Source organism: Agelaius tricolor, unplaced genomic scaffold (assembly GCF_023055355.1).
Source record: "Agelaius tricolor isolate 1412-34295 unplaced genomic scaffold, bAgeTri1.0.p SCAF_11, whole genome shotgun sequence".
Taxonomy (NCBI): domain Eukaryota; kingdom Metazoa; phylum Chordata; class Aves; order Passeriformes; family Icteridae; genus Agelaius; species Agelaius tricolor.
Window position 1 is genome coordinate 11,895,992 of NW_027269271.1, and position 14,857 is coordinate 11,910,848.

A 14,857-nucleotide genomic window follows, 5' to 3' on the forward strand; every position below is an offset into this window, starting at 1 on the left:
ATTGTAATGAATGATTTTTTCATTAAATCAGTGAGCAAAAAGAGCATGTTCCTTTATTGGCAATTATCTGTAACTTAGTAGATAAAAAATATCTACTCATTGGGAAATTTTTACAGTTTTCTGAACAAGTTTTAGTTGTAAGGTTTCTTGTGAGATAAGCAGGACTTGGTACAAACCAGCAATTAGCACTCATAAATTAATGGTAATCTGTGTGATTGATTTTTTTTGGGTCACAATACAACGATCTTTTTATGTTAGATGACTCCAATATTTCACTAACCTTTCTTAAGTAAATGGAAGATAGTGAGATACTGATTTCTCATCATATCTACACAAATACCATCAGCAGGCCTTAAAGTTCGCTTTAGACAAACACACAAACAGAAGAAATGTTTCTTGAACAGCTAAAGAGGAATATTTAAAACATTCAGCAATAGTCAAAGGCTATAGAATTTTTCACACAGAAAATTTCACCTTGAGAGCTTTGGGTAAAATTCAGCATTGCTGAACAATTCAGATAGCATTTTAGATTTTTGTCTTAAGTATCCCATTATTCCTGTTTCTGCAAATCTGACAAGATGACAACGAAAAACACCATGTCAATTGGAAAAACCAAGGGGTTTTTTCTACCTAATATGGCAATTTGTTTTAGATAATTATCATATGCCTTCATTATTTCTTTTCAGAGTTTGATAAAATGTCATTTACTCCACACCTGATCTGCTCTTATAAAACAGAACCAGCCAAATGACACGAGTATTTACATTAAATAATCACAGACAAACATTTGCTTGGTCATGCCCTTTTTTCTTTTTTTTTTTCTTCCTTTTTACATGACTTTTCATGGCCTATTCCTAGGGCCCAGTCCTGGTGCCACTCAGAAATGCATTTGTGGAAATGTCATATTTGTGTTTTAAGGTTTGAAGCACTGGGCTTCTGAATTGTACTCTACTGGTTTTATACATTTTCTTTTTTTCAACATGGTTGTATTCTAGGAAGAAACTTATCTAATTCCACAATTAATTTCTACCTGCTGTGAGAGTGCACCCTCAGGGTAAATATGATATTTTATATTAACACACTGAAAGCTTCCACTGTGATTGACCTTAAAGACACTCACAAATTAATTACTTTGCTCATCAATATGGCATGGCAGCTAAAAGATTTGAGCAGATACCCAGCCAGTTAACATGCATGCTGCCATCTGCTGAATTTGACAAGGGATTTGTACTACTCTCTCTGAAAGAAAAGCTGTGCTGCTTTCCAAGAAATATGCTATCAAACTCCTCATACCCAAGTCAAATAATGACTATTCCTGTTCTCTAAAAGAACTGGTAGTGTCTCATGGGGTTTTTCACCCCTGAGTTTAAAACTAAAAAGGAGACTACCTCAGCAAATTCATTCAAACTTTGGGATTGAGACCACTGCTTAACAGCTGAAGCTAGGTTATATTTTAAAATATCACTAGATTTAAATGAGCCCTCAAGCAGTGCAGATGTGAGAAAGGAATTTCACAATCGATGTAGCTCATTGTCCACCCTCAGTACTACTCTGATTTAAAATGCTGTCCTCTGGCTTGGGACAAAAAAAATGTAATAATGTGTAAGCTGAAGTTCCTGTAAAACAATGGTCAGGGGCCAGCACAGAGAAGCAATTTTTTAAAATAGTTAATTATGAGAGAGTTTGACACCATTCATACAAAGACTACAGCTAGCTTCTGAAAAAAAGCAGAGGTGTTCCAAAAACATACACATTTTCAACTTGTACAGTACTGTTCCTGTAATTAAAATTAATATCAAACTGATCTACATAGCAATATATAAATTTATATATACATATAAAACTGTATCATATACATCATACTGGTCAAAAAGTCCATACTGATGGGAAATGCAGCACCTATACCTTCTCAGATATGCTGAGGATTAAGACAGGTGGCTGGCTCCAAGTCCTGCTCACAGCAGGAGAGACAAGGCAGTTGTGCAGATCACCACCCTTCACACTGTTCCAGGATAATTCAGGCTGGAGGAGACCTCAGGAGGTCTCCAGCCCAAACTGCTGCTCAAAGCAGGGTCAGCTGTGAAGTCAGACTTCAAAGTTACTCAAAGTTTTATTCAATCTGGTCTAGGAAACCTCCTCGAATGCAGATGGTATGGCCTTGCTGGGCAACCCGCTCCACTGCTTGGCTGAATAGTGAACAAGAGCTTCCTTATGCCTTAAAATGTGAGGTATTTATATAGTTTTTATGCTTCCTGAATATGAAATATTGTAGATATTATTCACTTTTTAGACACACTGGTTATAAACAATGGGTTGTTTTATAAAAGATAAAATTACTAGAATGGAAACCACAGAGTGAGGGAGAAACATGGCATTTTGCTCCAAAGCACAGCTTTATTACAATTATTTTTTTATTGATTATTTAATACAGTTATTCACTCTAAAATTTAAAAATGGGTTGATATCTTACAGAAAATTGAATAAAATCTTTATAAACTTTCTTCTCTAAAGAAGAGATCCTATGTTTACTTTGACCAAGTATCATAGTCAGAGCTATGAGTGGAACTGGAATGAATGGAATCATTGTATCTGTCCTTCTGTGGCTGCTGAGCAACAGGATAGGAGGAAAATCGAAACTACCTAAGAGCCAACTCTCAAGAATTTGGGGTAACACTGGGCAAATGGAATAGGATAAAAAAGGGGATAATATAATATGTCCCACATGCAAGTTATAGGTTCCTAAATCTGATACTGTAATGAGAAAATTGAAAACAAATGACACTGAATGTTGAGGAATGCAGGAATGCAAACCAGCTCAGAAGTAACTGAGCTGTTCAGCACAACTCTTCATTAGCTCACTGCACTGCTTGGAGACCTGGATGGAGCCACCTTCCTAAAGTAATTCTCTTCCCAACATTTACCTCCTGAAAAGCTGCCTACCTACTTCAACTGATCTCAGAGAGCACACTGAGAGGCTCCTTCCACTGCACCCACACCAGTATTCAAAATCTAATCCTAAAGAAGCACCCAGGGGATTCCAGTCAGCATCATCTTGAGAAATTACTTTTTTTTCCAAGTTAATTATATTCTAACATCTACCAGGAATTAAAATATCAAATATGTGTCAACTTACAAAAAGCACCCTAACAGTGCCTGAGTTTCTGCCATCAGTTATTACAATCCCTTGGCTATATGGAACATAATCATGAATATTGTAATAGTACTACAAATAGCACCACACTGTAGGGTCTTTTAAAAAATGAAACTTATTTTAAAAATCAAAGCAATGAACAACTGTATTACAGAAAACACCCACCTCTTAAGCCCGTTTGTCTTTGTGAGAAATTCTTAGTTTCCATTCTCCATTCCAGCAGAAATTTCTGCACCCAAGAAATATTCTTCATACACTGATTCTTCATTTGGGGAAAAATATCAGGTATGATGGTTAATTCAAAACCTTAAAATAAAACAGAACACAAAGTCCATCAGAATGTTTGCACCATCATTCGTAATCATGACGTAATCTTTCCCTTAATACTTAATGCACCCTTGAATGATTATGACAAAGACTGGTGCTGCAACTGAACTTTTAGTAGCAATTCTTTATTATTATTTTATTACTTTGAGATCCAGTCTGGTAAGACAAGGAGTCCCAGGAACTCTACAATGATCAATAGTTGAGGATACTCTGGCCTTTCAATTCGCACAAGCTTCATGCTGCTACACCAGAATATTGCAAGCAGCCTCTTTACTGCAACGCTTTGGTCAATAAATATTCATATAAATGCTATGAGACACAAACTAGTTTTGCCTACATATAAATATTTAGAGAATATACCAAAATAAATCCATACCTATGTCATCATACAGAATTCTGCTCTTTCTTGCTTCTGCAGTTGTATTTGCAGATTACATTAAAATACATAAATTAGAAGAGGTATTTAATATGAAACGTTCTACGGATTCCTGGGACTGAGAGAGAGAGACTTAATCAGCCACTTAGCCCAACTTTAATTGTGACTTGACAGGCTAAAATTTATGTATTTTTACAGATAATAGTCAACTTTAAATTTTGCCAAGGGAGTATCATAACATTTCAAAGTCATATTATTCCTACTCATGTTGAGTTGGACAAACCAAATTCTATCAAACAACTTCTAGATTTTTCTATCTGCACTCTATTCTAAAATAAAAAGTATTTTAATCTTAATTCTCCAAGTTTCACTTATTCTACAGCATCTTACTCTTTTTTGTGGTCTTGTAGAAGAGAATCTTAATCCTTAAATTTTACAATATTAAAAATTAGAGAAGTCATACATAACCAGCAATACAATTGATGGGATGTGTTGTAAAGTACCTGTCCATACTGGAAGGGGAAAATGCCAGAACACGTGTGAGCAGAGTTCCATAACCCTCTAGGAAAAGCATTTTTGGTAGAGGTAGATTCTTTATAGATGCTGTCACTTTTACAAAGAATGCTCTTCCACAATTCACACTGATGAAATCTTTAATTACATTTTCTCATTTCTATTCATAGTGATTCAAATATAACTGAACTATAAATCTGAATAGCCTATAGCTATATTTTACTCTAAAGATTATGTTAACTCCTAAAAGGCCAGAAAGAAGATTCATTTTATAGATTTGTTTTTGATGCATTAATGAAGTCCTGTATTAAAAAGTAAATAAATAAGCATGGTATCTGAAACAAAAACAAAGCCAGCTAAATCACAGAAATTAAAAATATTAATTTAAATTAATTAAATTAAATTAAGATTTTTAATAATATATAATATAATATATTATATATTATATAATAATATAAAAATTATAATAATAATTTTTTCTATATTTTTAAATTAAGATTAATTTAAAAATATTAATCTTAGCTTTATATACAATTTAAACTTCCACAGAGTTAAGTCTTTCTTGTATCTCATAGGAACTGTAAATATGTGGGAATACTTTACTAAGGCCATTTCTTCTCCAATGAAAATTAAGGTCAAACTTAAACTTTGGCAAAAGTAAATTCTAGATACAGATTAGCTTTAAACAATTGTTAAAGAGGTGCCTGACTCACTGGTTCTCTGTTAAACCTGTCCACATCACCCAGTACCCAAATGTTTCTGTCCATCTGTCAGGTATTTCATGTTTGTTGAGGGAGGCAGCAACATTGATGCTGACTCACAGCCCCTCACATCACAGCACATCTCACCACCAGCAAAGGCATCAGCTCACCAGGAAATAACAGCACTGCTCTTCTGCAGAAACGTGGATATTAACTCCTTTCAGTGCACTCTGACAGAGATATCCAATGTTCACAGAAAAGCTCCTAAAACAACACTGAGTAACAAAAATTCTTTTGAAAGACTCACTTCTAAAAAGGAGTAGGAAAAACATCCACTGCTAAATTTATTTTCAATAATTATTAGTCACCTTTTAATTCTGATAACATACTAAATCTCAAAATACATTTTTCAGGGAATAGTAGGATTTCAAAAAAATTCCCTGTTTAGAAAAATAGTCATCACTAGGACACTTAGACTGACAAAACATGCTTCCTAAGCCTCATTTTGATATTTAAACTAATATAGATGTGGATTAGAAAGCAAGGTTGTAGTATTGACAGATTCCAAAAATTACTCTGCTAATATGACTGATAATTATAAGTTGTGCTTCAATCTGATGCTAAAACCTACCCAAATATTAGCAAATTTAATAATATAGTCCCACCATGAATTTTGTCCCACATGTGCAACACTTTTATATTTTATTTAACTTCTATATACTCTTCACTGGCTAAATTAAACTAATTTTTTACTGATTTTTATAATCATCTAATTTTTAAAAACTTTGTGTTCTGTTTCTGTCATGTTCTTTCCAAATGTAAACAAATACACTGTGTCAAAAAGCTTAGCTTCAGTACCAATGATAGCTTAGTTTGGTTTGTACCTTTTTCTCTCTCTTTAGCTTCCCTGAGATATCAAAATCTTTTCCTGTAATGAAGAACAAATTTATCCTCTTCAAGGAAATTTCAGAGCAGCTAACATCAACAAGGGTCAGTGTTCAACCCTTCTTTCCAATTCACTAAACTTTTCATTCTCACGATCAGGAGAATGCCTAAAATTCAAAATCCAGACCACCTTCCTAACCTAGCAGAAAATTCAACACCCATGAAATATTAGGTATAAGACCAATTTAATTAAGAGGTTTCCTGTTTGGAAAAAATATTTGTCAGCACTGCAATTCAAAAGTTTTCAGATGTCACCTGCTACAAACAAAGACTGCCTTTTCACAGATGCACATGTGACATATCCTTTTTCATAACTCCCATTGTGGTATTTTCTGGGGTCCCCTGTGCCAGGAAGGAATGAATCTGACTCCATGTTCTTTGAAGGCTAATTTATTATTTTATGTACTTATATTATATTAAAGAATGCTATACTAAACTATACTCAAGAATAGAGAAAGGATACTTAAGAAGATTTAAGAAGATACTAATAAAAAACCTGTGACTCTCCAGAGTCCTGACACAGCCGGATGGTGATTGGTCACCAAGTAAAAACAATTCACATGAAACCAATCAAACAACCACCTGTTAGATAAACAATCTCCAACCACATTCCAAAGCAGCAAAACACGGGAGAAACAGTCAGATAAGTATTGTTTTCATTTTTCTCTGGTGCTTCTCAGCTTCCCAGGAGAAGAAATCCTGGCAAAGGGATTTTTCCAGAAAACATGACAGTGACACCCCTCACTACTTTCCAGCTGCCAAACTCAGACTGCAGAACTTCAAACTTATTTATGTGTAATTTGGTACATACAGCCAATTTATCAGCTTTGCTTTCCGTGCACCAGAGTGAACAAGTCTGTGCCTTCCTCAGCTGCCAGCAATAGATCTTGCAATGTGCTGTGAAGGAAAGCTGCTGTAACTTCACATCCCTCCCCACCAGACAAGCTGCACTCACAGCGTGCCCCCACTCTGCCAACACTCTGGCCCTTGATGCCTGCAGGAAAGCTTTTGGTGTCTCTTTTCTTCTCTCTCACAATCATGTATTTCACACTGACTGCAGCAGTCAGTCTCCAAACAAAGACCTCAAGAAGAAATGTCATTCACATAGAATTTCATAGGTTTTTAAGGATGATTAAAAGTTTGCTAGAGAGAGATCTTCACAATCAGGTATTCCCTTGCCACTTCAGGGCATATGGCAGAAATAAAAACTACTCATGAGAACTTGAATTTTGTTTAATTTTCAGATAAACTTTAACAAACAGAATTATTTCAGGTACTAATTGCTAATGATTCTCACCAGTATTCAGACAGTCTTTTCTGTCAAAAAAAAAATACTTGTCAGATTGCTAGAGGGTAGAAGAACAAATCTATTACATATTTTCATTTTCTTCTGAATGGATTATAAAAATCAAAAAAGAACTGGGTCATTTTATGCTATCCTTTTGAAACATATTTTGGTACCTTTTCATATATCAAATAAATTATTAGTTTGTAACACATAAAAGCATCCAAGAAGTTCAGGAGTTCTGAAAGCTTGTGTTTTTAGGGGAACTACTGGTTTTATTTCTCAACTTAACTCTTCAATATTTTACTGATTTCAAAGACAGATGTTCCAAGCAGCATCAGGAAGTGGAAAAACATACTGTATCACTGAAGCTCCTTAAAAACTTTGCATTCTATGATTAGTTTAATAGTTCATAGGCTTTGCCAACTTTATCTGTGATAAACTGAGAAAAAAAGAAGAAAAGCTAGTAAAAAAGTAAAGCTAGGAAAAATTAGAGAACTAGTCACTGAGGTGCTCTAGAAAATATTTAAACACCTTCAGTCTTGCCTTTGTGGCTTTGAATCTTTTTTTCATATGAAATTGTTTCTGCTGAAAGCACCATTCACTTTGTCCTTTGGGCAACCTGAGGTTTTCAGTACATTGGTACCATTACTTTATATTAAATTCATACAAATACATGTGGCTGTCCCCTTTTACATGTTTTTAGTGCCATTTAATAGAAAACAGGGCTCTTACATACTTTCTACAGGAGGGTTAAAAAAAAACTCATCTCCTTTTTGTATCTTTTGTATTTTCCTTGTAGAAGATAATTCAAAGGCAGCTGTATCAGAGGGGAATCTCTTTCCACTGTTGACCCTGGAACGTCAATGAAAGCTCATTCATAATTTCCTTTCCATGCCATAAGGAAACATAATTTGCAGACCTACCTTCCAAGGAAATTAAAGACTGTATCTCTGTAAAAGATACTGCTGATGAAAAGGGGGTGTCTAAGACATCTTAGCAAAAAATATACATTTTAATTCACTCAAAAAACAAAATCTAGTTATTGTAATCCTAGAAGCAATTCAAAAATCTAATAAAACCCTGGGAATTACAGGAAAAGTCAGCATTTTGATCTGGAAACATTATGCCAAGGATGTGCAATCTTTTCAGATAGCCTGTAATCACAAAGCTCTGTTTGTCTTTTAGCAGTGGTCTTAGCTGCTCAAGACAAACGACACCAATCTTGTAGACTTGGAGACAGTTAGAAAATCATGTTCTGTTCACACTTATCCTAACACCCTCCCAAATTTGGGGGTTTGTTTCATCTGGATTTTGGTATTTTAACACTCACATTTTGCTTCTTTAAGGATATTTTTAGCCCACTTTTCCCTTAGTTAAGATTATACAGCACCTAAAAAAAAAAGGCACAAGTGTTGGCCTTTCTGTACAGGACGCTTTAAAAGCGCACAGTGAACCCCCCAGACAAAAATTTCCAACTGAAAAGCTACAGTAGATGTTTACCACACAAAGCTGAAAAATACATTTATAATAATCTTAACTGTGTCATAAATAAGATTACCGTGACCACAGGTTTTGAGCTTGAGTCTTCTAAGGGAAAATACTTGAACCATTAGGATGCTTCACCCATGTTAACAGGATAGTACTTGTATTTTACACGTGGGCCATGCTCAGCACACGCCTGAGGAAGCCAAATCCCTGTAGTGTGAAATTGACCTTTGAAAGTGTCCTTAGAAACTGATCTTTGAAAGTGTCCTGAGAAACTGACCTTTGAAAGTGTCCTGAGAAACTGATCTTTGAAAGTGTCCTTAGAAACTGATCTTTGAAAGTGTCCTGAGAAACTGACCTTTGAAAGTGTCCTGAGAAACTGACTGTGAACCTGACCTGCACAGGCGACAGCAGCCAAGCCAGAGCCCTGGCTGGCAGAACAGCGCTGTCTTGACTGCAAAGATGCTGGCTGATGTAGGGAAAAGGAAACTCCTGACTGCCCTCGGGCAGGCTTTCAAGGGTTCCCCTCAGCAAATGACCTCCACCCACCCGCCTGCACCTGCACAGGCTTCAGCCCACCTCAGCTCACAGACCAAACCAAGGAGCCACGACGGTCCCTTGCTGCCCGTGGGCCAGCTGGAAAGCATGGCTGGCTTTACCCTCACCAGAGCTCAGTCAAGCCCTGACTTAACTTTCTAGACGGAGATGCGAAAGGGATTCCCCTGAGGAAAAGCCTCTTCCCGCAGCTCCCCACATCAACCCACCCTTGCCATGGTGCCAGGCGCTCCTTTCGGGACAGCGGCTCCTCCCCGCCTACAGCAGCGCTCCACAGAGGCGCGGGCCTCCGCTGGCCACTAGCGGGGGGATAACCGGGAGTGGGCTCGGCGGGGCCGCCCTCCCGGGGGCACCGGGCCGCCCTCAGGGGGGCTCGGCGGGGCCGCCCCGCCTCACGGGGGCACCGCGCCCCCCAGCGGCCCGGCCACGCCTCCCCTCACGCGCGGCCGCTGCCCGGAGCCCCCGCACCGCCCGCGCCCCCCGCCCGCGCGCCCTCCCGCCGGCGCTGATGTCACATCCGCCGCCCGCGCCCGCCCGTCCAGCCGCGCCGGCTCCGCCGTCTCCCGGCCCAAAGTTTTGCGGTGGGCTGGCCGGGGGGAGGGGAGGGGCGGGGTGGGACGGGGCCGCGGAGCCGCTCCGCCAGCTCGGGCAGCGCCGTCCTCGCCCGCCCTCCCCGCGCCGAGGCTGCCCACGGAATGAGCGTCCCCGGGGCGGCTGCCGCTGCCGCCTCCACTCGGGCTCCGGCGGGCGAGCAGAGAGCGCGGCTGCCGGCGCGGTCGCTGCGGCGGGAGCGGAGTGAATGACCGAGAGGAGCGGCGCGGAGAGGCAGCCCCGGGATCAGGATGCGGGCGCCCGCCGGCATCCTCAACCTCCTGCTGCTGTCCTTGCTGGCCGGCCTCGATCCCTCCAAGGTAGGAGCCGGCCGGGCGGCAAGTTCGCAGCGGCGGAGCCTGCCCGCGCACGGAGTCCGCGGGAGCGGGCGATGCTCCGGGTGGCTCCGGGGAGAGGCGGGGGGTGTCCTTGGCTGTCCGAGCGGCCAGGAGGGAAAGGAGAGCCCCGGCCTCGGTTCCCGGCCCGGGCGCGGTGCGGACGCCGTGCAGCGGGGCCCAGGGCCGGGCGCGCAGGGCAGGGTACCCCCGCAGCCGCAGCCGCCCTTGGCCCCTGGCACAGCCCTCGCCGGCAGGAGCCGAGCTGTGCCCGCAGGAGCCGAGCTGTGCCCGCCGCAGGGGCACGGACCGCGCTGCCGTGCCCGGTAGCTGTCCAAGGCCGGTCGCTGTCCAGCGCAATCCAGCGGCGATCCATCCCGCTCCAGGCAGGGAGGCGTTCATAGCGCTGGCTGACTGCACCAGTTCTGGGGAAGCAGCGAGGCGCTGGAAGCGGGGATCAGCAGCCTCCGACTGGAAATAAATTTGTTTAGAGTGAAACTGGAGGCGTCACGTGAAGACTCTGAATTTAGTACTACAGCCACGCTTCGGGCTGCTGCAGTTCTGTTATTTACAAACGTGTTCAAGTCACCAAGAGATCGCGGCTGAAATTGAAATAATGATAAAAGTAAACAATAGATTTTAGCCGTGCAGCCTGGCTGGTGAAGGAGATTTCAGATTAAGTCGTTTAGAAAACCAGAATTGCACTCTGCCACTTAGAAGCAGTAATGACTGAAAGCCCCCAGGTCTGCAGATGTCCGTAGTGCTGTATTTTATACGTGTAGAACTTGTCTCGTTTGTCGGCATACAGTCTTGTAACTGTGATATTATAAAAACGTGAGAAAGAGAAAATGTGACAAGAGGAAACATTGCTATAGTATTGCAGTCCATTACCAGCAGCACTCCGTGCCATGTTGCCACGATTTACATTGCATAGTGGTGAATGTCATATTAATGGTACCAGTTAGGTACCTGACAATGGTGTGAGGCAATGCTCAGCTCTTCTGGCAGGTTTTCCATTTGAAATAAAGATATTAATCTGTACATATACAAATATGTACTGAATGTCCAACAATATGGAAGGGATGCTCCTCTTTGAAAACAAAAACAGAACCTAAAAAGCAATTCAGTGGAAATCTGATTTACAGCTGCAGTATTCTGACTGCTTTTCAATCAGTAAGATATAGTGACAACTAAAAAAAGCAGGAGGTGATAGAGGATTACTAACATTAACTAAGAAATTAGTTCTGTCAGCTCTATTAAATAAAAGCTGTTTGGAAGTCAGGTATTGCCTGTAAGGAGACTCATCAGGCACTGCACACACAGGAGTTTCACATCTGTATGAACAGCAGCACATGGTCTCATCATAACTACAGGTTTCCACACACCCATTTTCTTTATTTTTCTGTTTTCTGTTGCATTTAAGCAAGATCTACTAAAGAGACTGCATTAAAGTAGGAAAAGCAAATTTATATCCTTCTATGTCCACAGAAGAGTAAAACCACTAATGAAGTGAACAGATCTGGCAGAGAAATTCTTTTTAGTTCAGACCCCAAAATAACACTGGGAAAAAATGTTCCATTTTCTGTCTCTGTCACCATCCAGCACTGAAAAACAGGATGAGGCACTGGAATGAAATGGCACAAATGAACTTTGGAAACTGTGCTTCCAGCCCTTTTTGCTGTGCCATGCTGTGCAAAGGGCATGAAAATGGCCTTTTATTCATCACTCTCTGTGACATTTTCAGAGATATTCAGATGTTCTTTCCAGACTCTTTTGACTTTGTCAAGGGTCAGGAATAAAAAAGCTCAAAAGTCCTTAAGATTACATAAAAATTGGAAGTCTGTTTTTTTATCAGAGCTAATTGGGTTTTCATAAAATAAAAAAACTGAGATCAAGTAGATCTACACCACATTAAACATAAGAAGGTGTCACATAGCAAACAATTTTGTTGACTATTAACAATATATTTCATACTTCTATGGAAAATTATGTATGTAAAATTTTAACAACATTTTTCTAGCAGAAAAGTACAAGCTCTGACTGAGCACACTTCAGAAATGGAACTAGTGCTCAATTATTTCTCTTGCTTTATGCTAAATTGAAGTAAAATAATAATTTTCTGCCCTGCAGTTTGGGAAGCAAATCTATGATTTGTAAGAAACAAGGGTATGGTAAATTCTTTCTTTTCCAGAAAGAATTGTGCAGGATGCTCATGCCTAGAAAGACAACTTTCTACATGCCCTTGACACTCACAAACTGCTTATCTTATGCAGAGATGAATCACAACAGATATTTCTGGTATGCACAATACATTTCTAGTCATGTCCCACATAATTTTCAGTTTTTTTGATTAACTATTTTAAAATAATGCCTTGGGGGGTAAAAAAAAAAAATCTTTAATTTAGTAGCAGGCTATCACTGAGTTAAGACTGCTGTCTCCAGGCACTCTTGTTATGACAGTGATGTTGTGCTGAACTTACTCAGTTATTTACTGATAGTAAAGTGTTTAAGTATCGCCATCTTATGGTAAAATATGTAACAAAAATTTATAGATTGTTTATTTCCCAGTCTCTGAAACATTAAGATTTTATTTCGACCATTGTAATTTATTGTCCATGCTCTTGAATTCTTTCTTTTAAACTTGATATAAAATATTGATCACCTTTAGAAATTCTTCTTTAACAACTGGAAGGCAGCTCACTAATGATAAATTTTAACACAGTGCTAATTACTGAATTTCAATTTAAGGTACTTATTAACCATTATGTTTGTTGACTTTATTCTATTCTTTCTCTGTATTTACATAGGAAATTTTTTTAAATTATCAATGATAATATATTTCATTAAAGATTTATTTCCAGCAGGGTGGCTAGACATTCAGCAGAAAGTCAGCTACAGTGAAAGGATTTGGATAGAAAAATCTTCCTTTCTCCTACTCATAAGTGCAGTATCTTGAAAGAAGGAAGTATCCATAGGATACTAGGAAATTTCTAAGAGTTACTGCTAGATGGCATCTCTGTGCTGCTTTTCTGCACCTGGAGTTTTCTGTAATGACCTTCATAGTATGTAAAGTGGACTTCTTTTATAAGGGTTGCTTTGCTCACCAGCATTTGATAATCACAGTGCTATGACCAAGTAAGCGTTTTGTAGTGTGATAAAGCTGCTCCACATAGAAATCAAGCTCAGCATTTTTTGAAGTCTAGATGGCATTTTGTAAGTTTAGTTTTATTAATTTAAATAGATCTGATAAATATGTTCATGTTTCAGTGCAGTTAATGACCTTTAGGCCTTTAATGGCTTTATATCCTAAATCTCTTTATTTTCCATTGTTTGAATTTTGCAAAAAAAATTTCAAAAAATGACTGCCAAATATAATTCCAGACAGAAACTAAGTACAGTATTATAAAGGACAGTTACAGAAAGGAACTGTGATTTATATTCATTGCATGGGATAATAGGATGGTTGGGAATATTAACATTAAAAAACAAAAGCTGGTTTGAAATCAGGCAGCTGTTTTTGAATGCTTAAACTTTGCATCCTTGGAATGGCTGTGTTCCTAGATTTTAAAAACCTATAATTTTCACACATAATCAAACTATACAAATAGCCACTAAAATCTTTATTTTTCCTGGATTTCAAGAACTTATCAGTAGAAGGAGTGCACTGCTTTAGTGCTGGTTAGCAATACAAATTAATTTATCCCCATTGCAAGAATTTACAAGAACACCATGTACAGCAAAGGGTTACCACAATAAACAATTTTACTGAAAATATGACTCATAGGAGTACAATACACTGCTAAGTTAAATCTTGTTACCTACTTGGAAATTGATTTACTTTGTTTCCTACAGTATTAGTAGTTAGTCAGCATGAAAATCATTCATATTTATTTAACCTCCAAGGTTTAAGAGTGCTCTAAATCATTAATTGCTGACTGTGGTCAAGTCTCACTTGGTGTCTCTCTCCCATTTTTGAGGAACCTGACTAGACAGCCATTGAAGAACATCCTATTGCTATCAATATGCCCTGGGCTCTCTCTCCAGGTGTCATTCCAGACAGCTGTTCACTACATCATTTTAAGTAACATATTTTAAGCAAAAGCATGGGAGAGTGACATCTGACATCTGCATGAGTGCTATCTCCCCTGTTGCTATCAGATACCACGTGGTCTTTAAGGGCTTTTAAAAACTGTTGATGGGAAGAGGTCTTTTTTTTTCCCTCTGGTTAAAAACCAATTCCTCTGTTGCTCATGGCTATTATGACCTTTACTCATTTGGATGCACTCAAAACCAATATATGTGGTTATATATATGTTATACAAAATCTCAAATATACTTGTATATGTATACATATACACAGACAGACATATCCTCACAGGAAACAATTATTTTTCCAGGAGAGGCATATTGCCTTCAGGTAACCAGGCTTCCACCTTTCTTCTATGTTTGGCCAAGTCATGAGGCAGTGAAACAGAATCAATTCACTAAGTCTGCAAAGAGGAAAAAGCTGAAGAGAAGACAACCATCAGAAACAAGAAATGCAGTACTGAAGCTATTAAAACAACATCAGCTCTAAAAATGGTGTTTCTA

At 39.0% G+C, this 14,857-nt stretch overlaps 1 protein-coding gene and 1 long non-coding RNA gene across 2 annotated transcripts in view; one reads left to right on the forward strand and one right to left on the reverse strand.

The window, feature by feature from the left end:
• The window catches only part of LOC139594270 (uncharacterized), a 158,044-nt gene extending 153,312 nt beyond the window's left edge, over nucleotides 1–4,732 (reverse strand). Inside the window, exon 1 of the long non-coding RNA XR_011680568.1 lies at nucleotides 3,317–4,732. This is a non-coding gene — a long non-coding RNA (uncharacterized lncRNA). The remainder of the gene's footprint in view (nucleotides 1–3,316) is intronic.
• Nucleotides 4,733–9,873: 5,141 nt separating this feature from the next.
• The window catches only part of OLFM3 (olfactomedin 3), a 47,331-nt gene continuing 42,347 nt past the window's right edge, over nucleotides 9,874–14,857 (forward strand). The window contains exon 1 of the mRNA XM_071436126.1: nucleotides 9,874–10,252. Within this exon, the coding sequence (XP_071292227.1) occupies nucleotides 10,184–10,252 (69 nt within the window). The 5' untranslated portion in view covers nucleotides 9,874–10,183. The remainder of the gene's footprint in view (nucleotides 10,253–14,857) is intronic.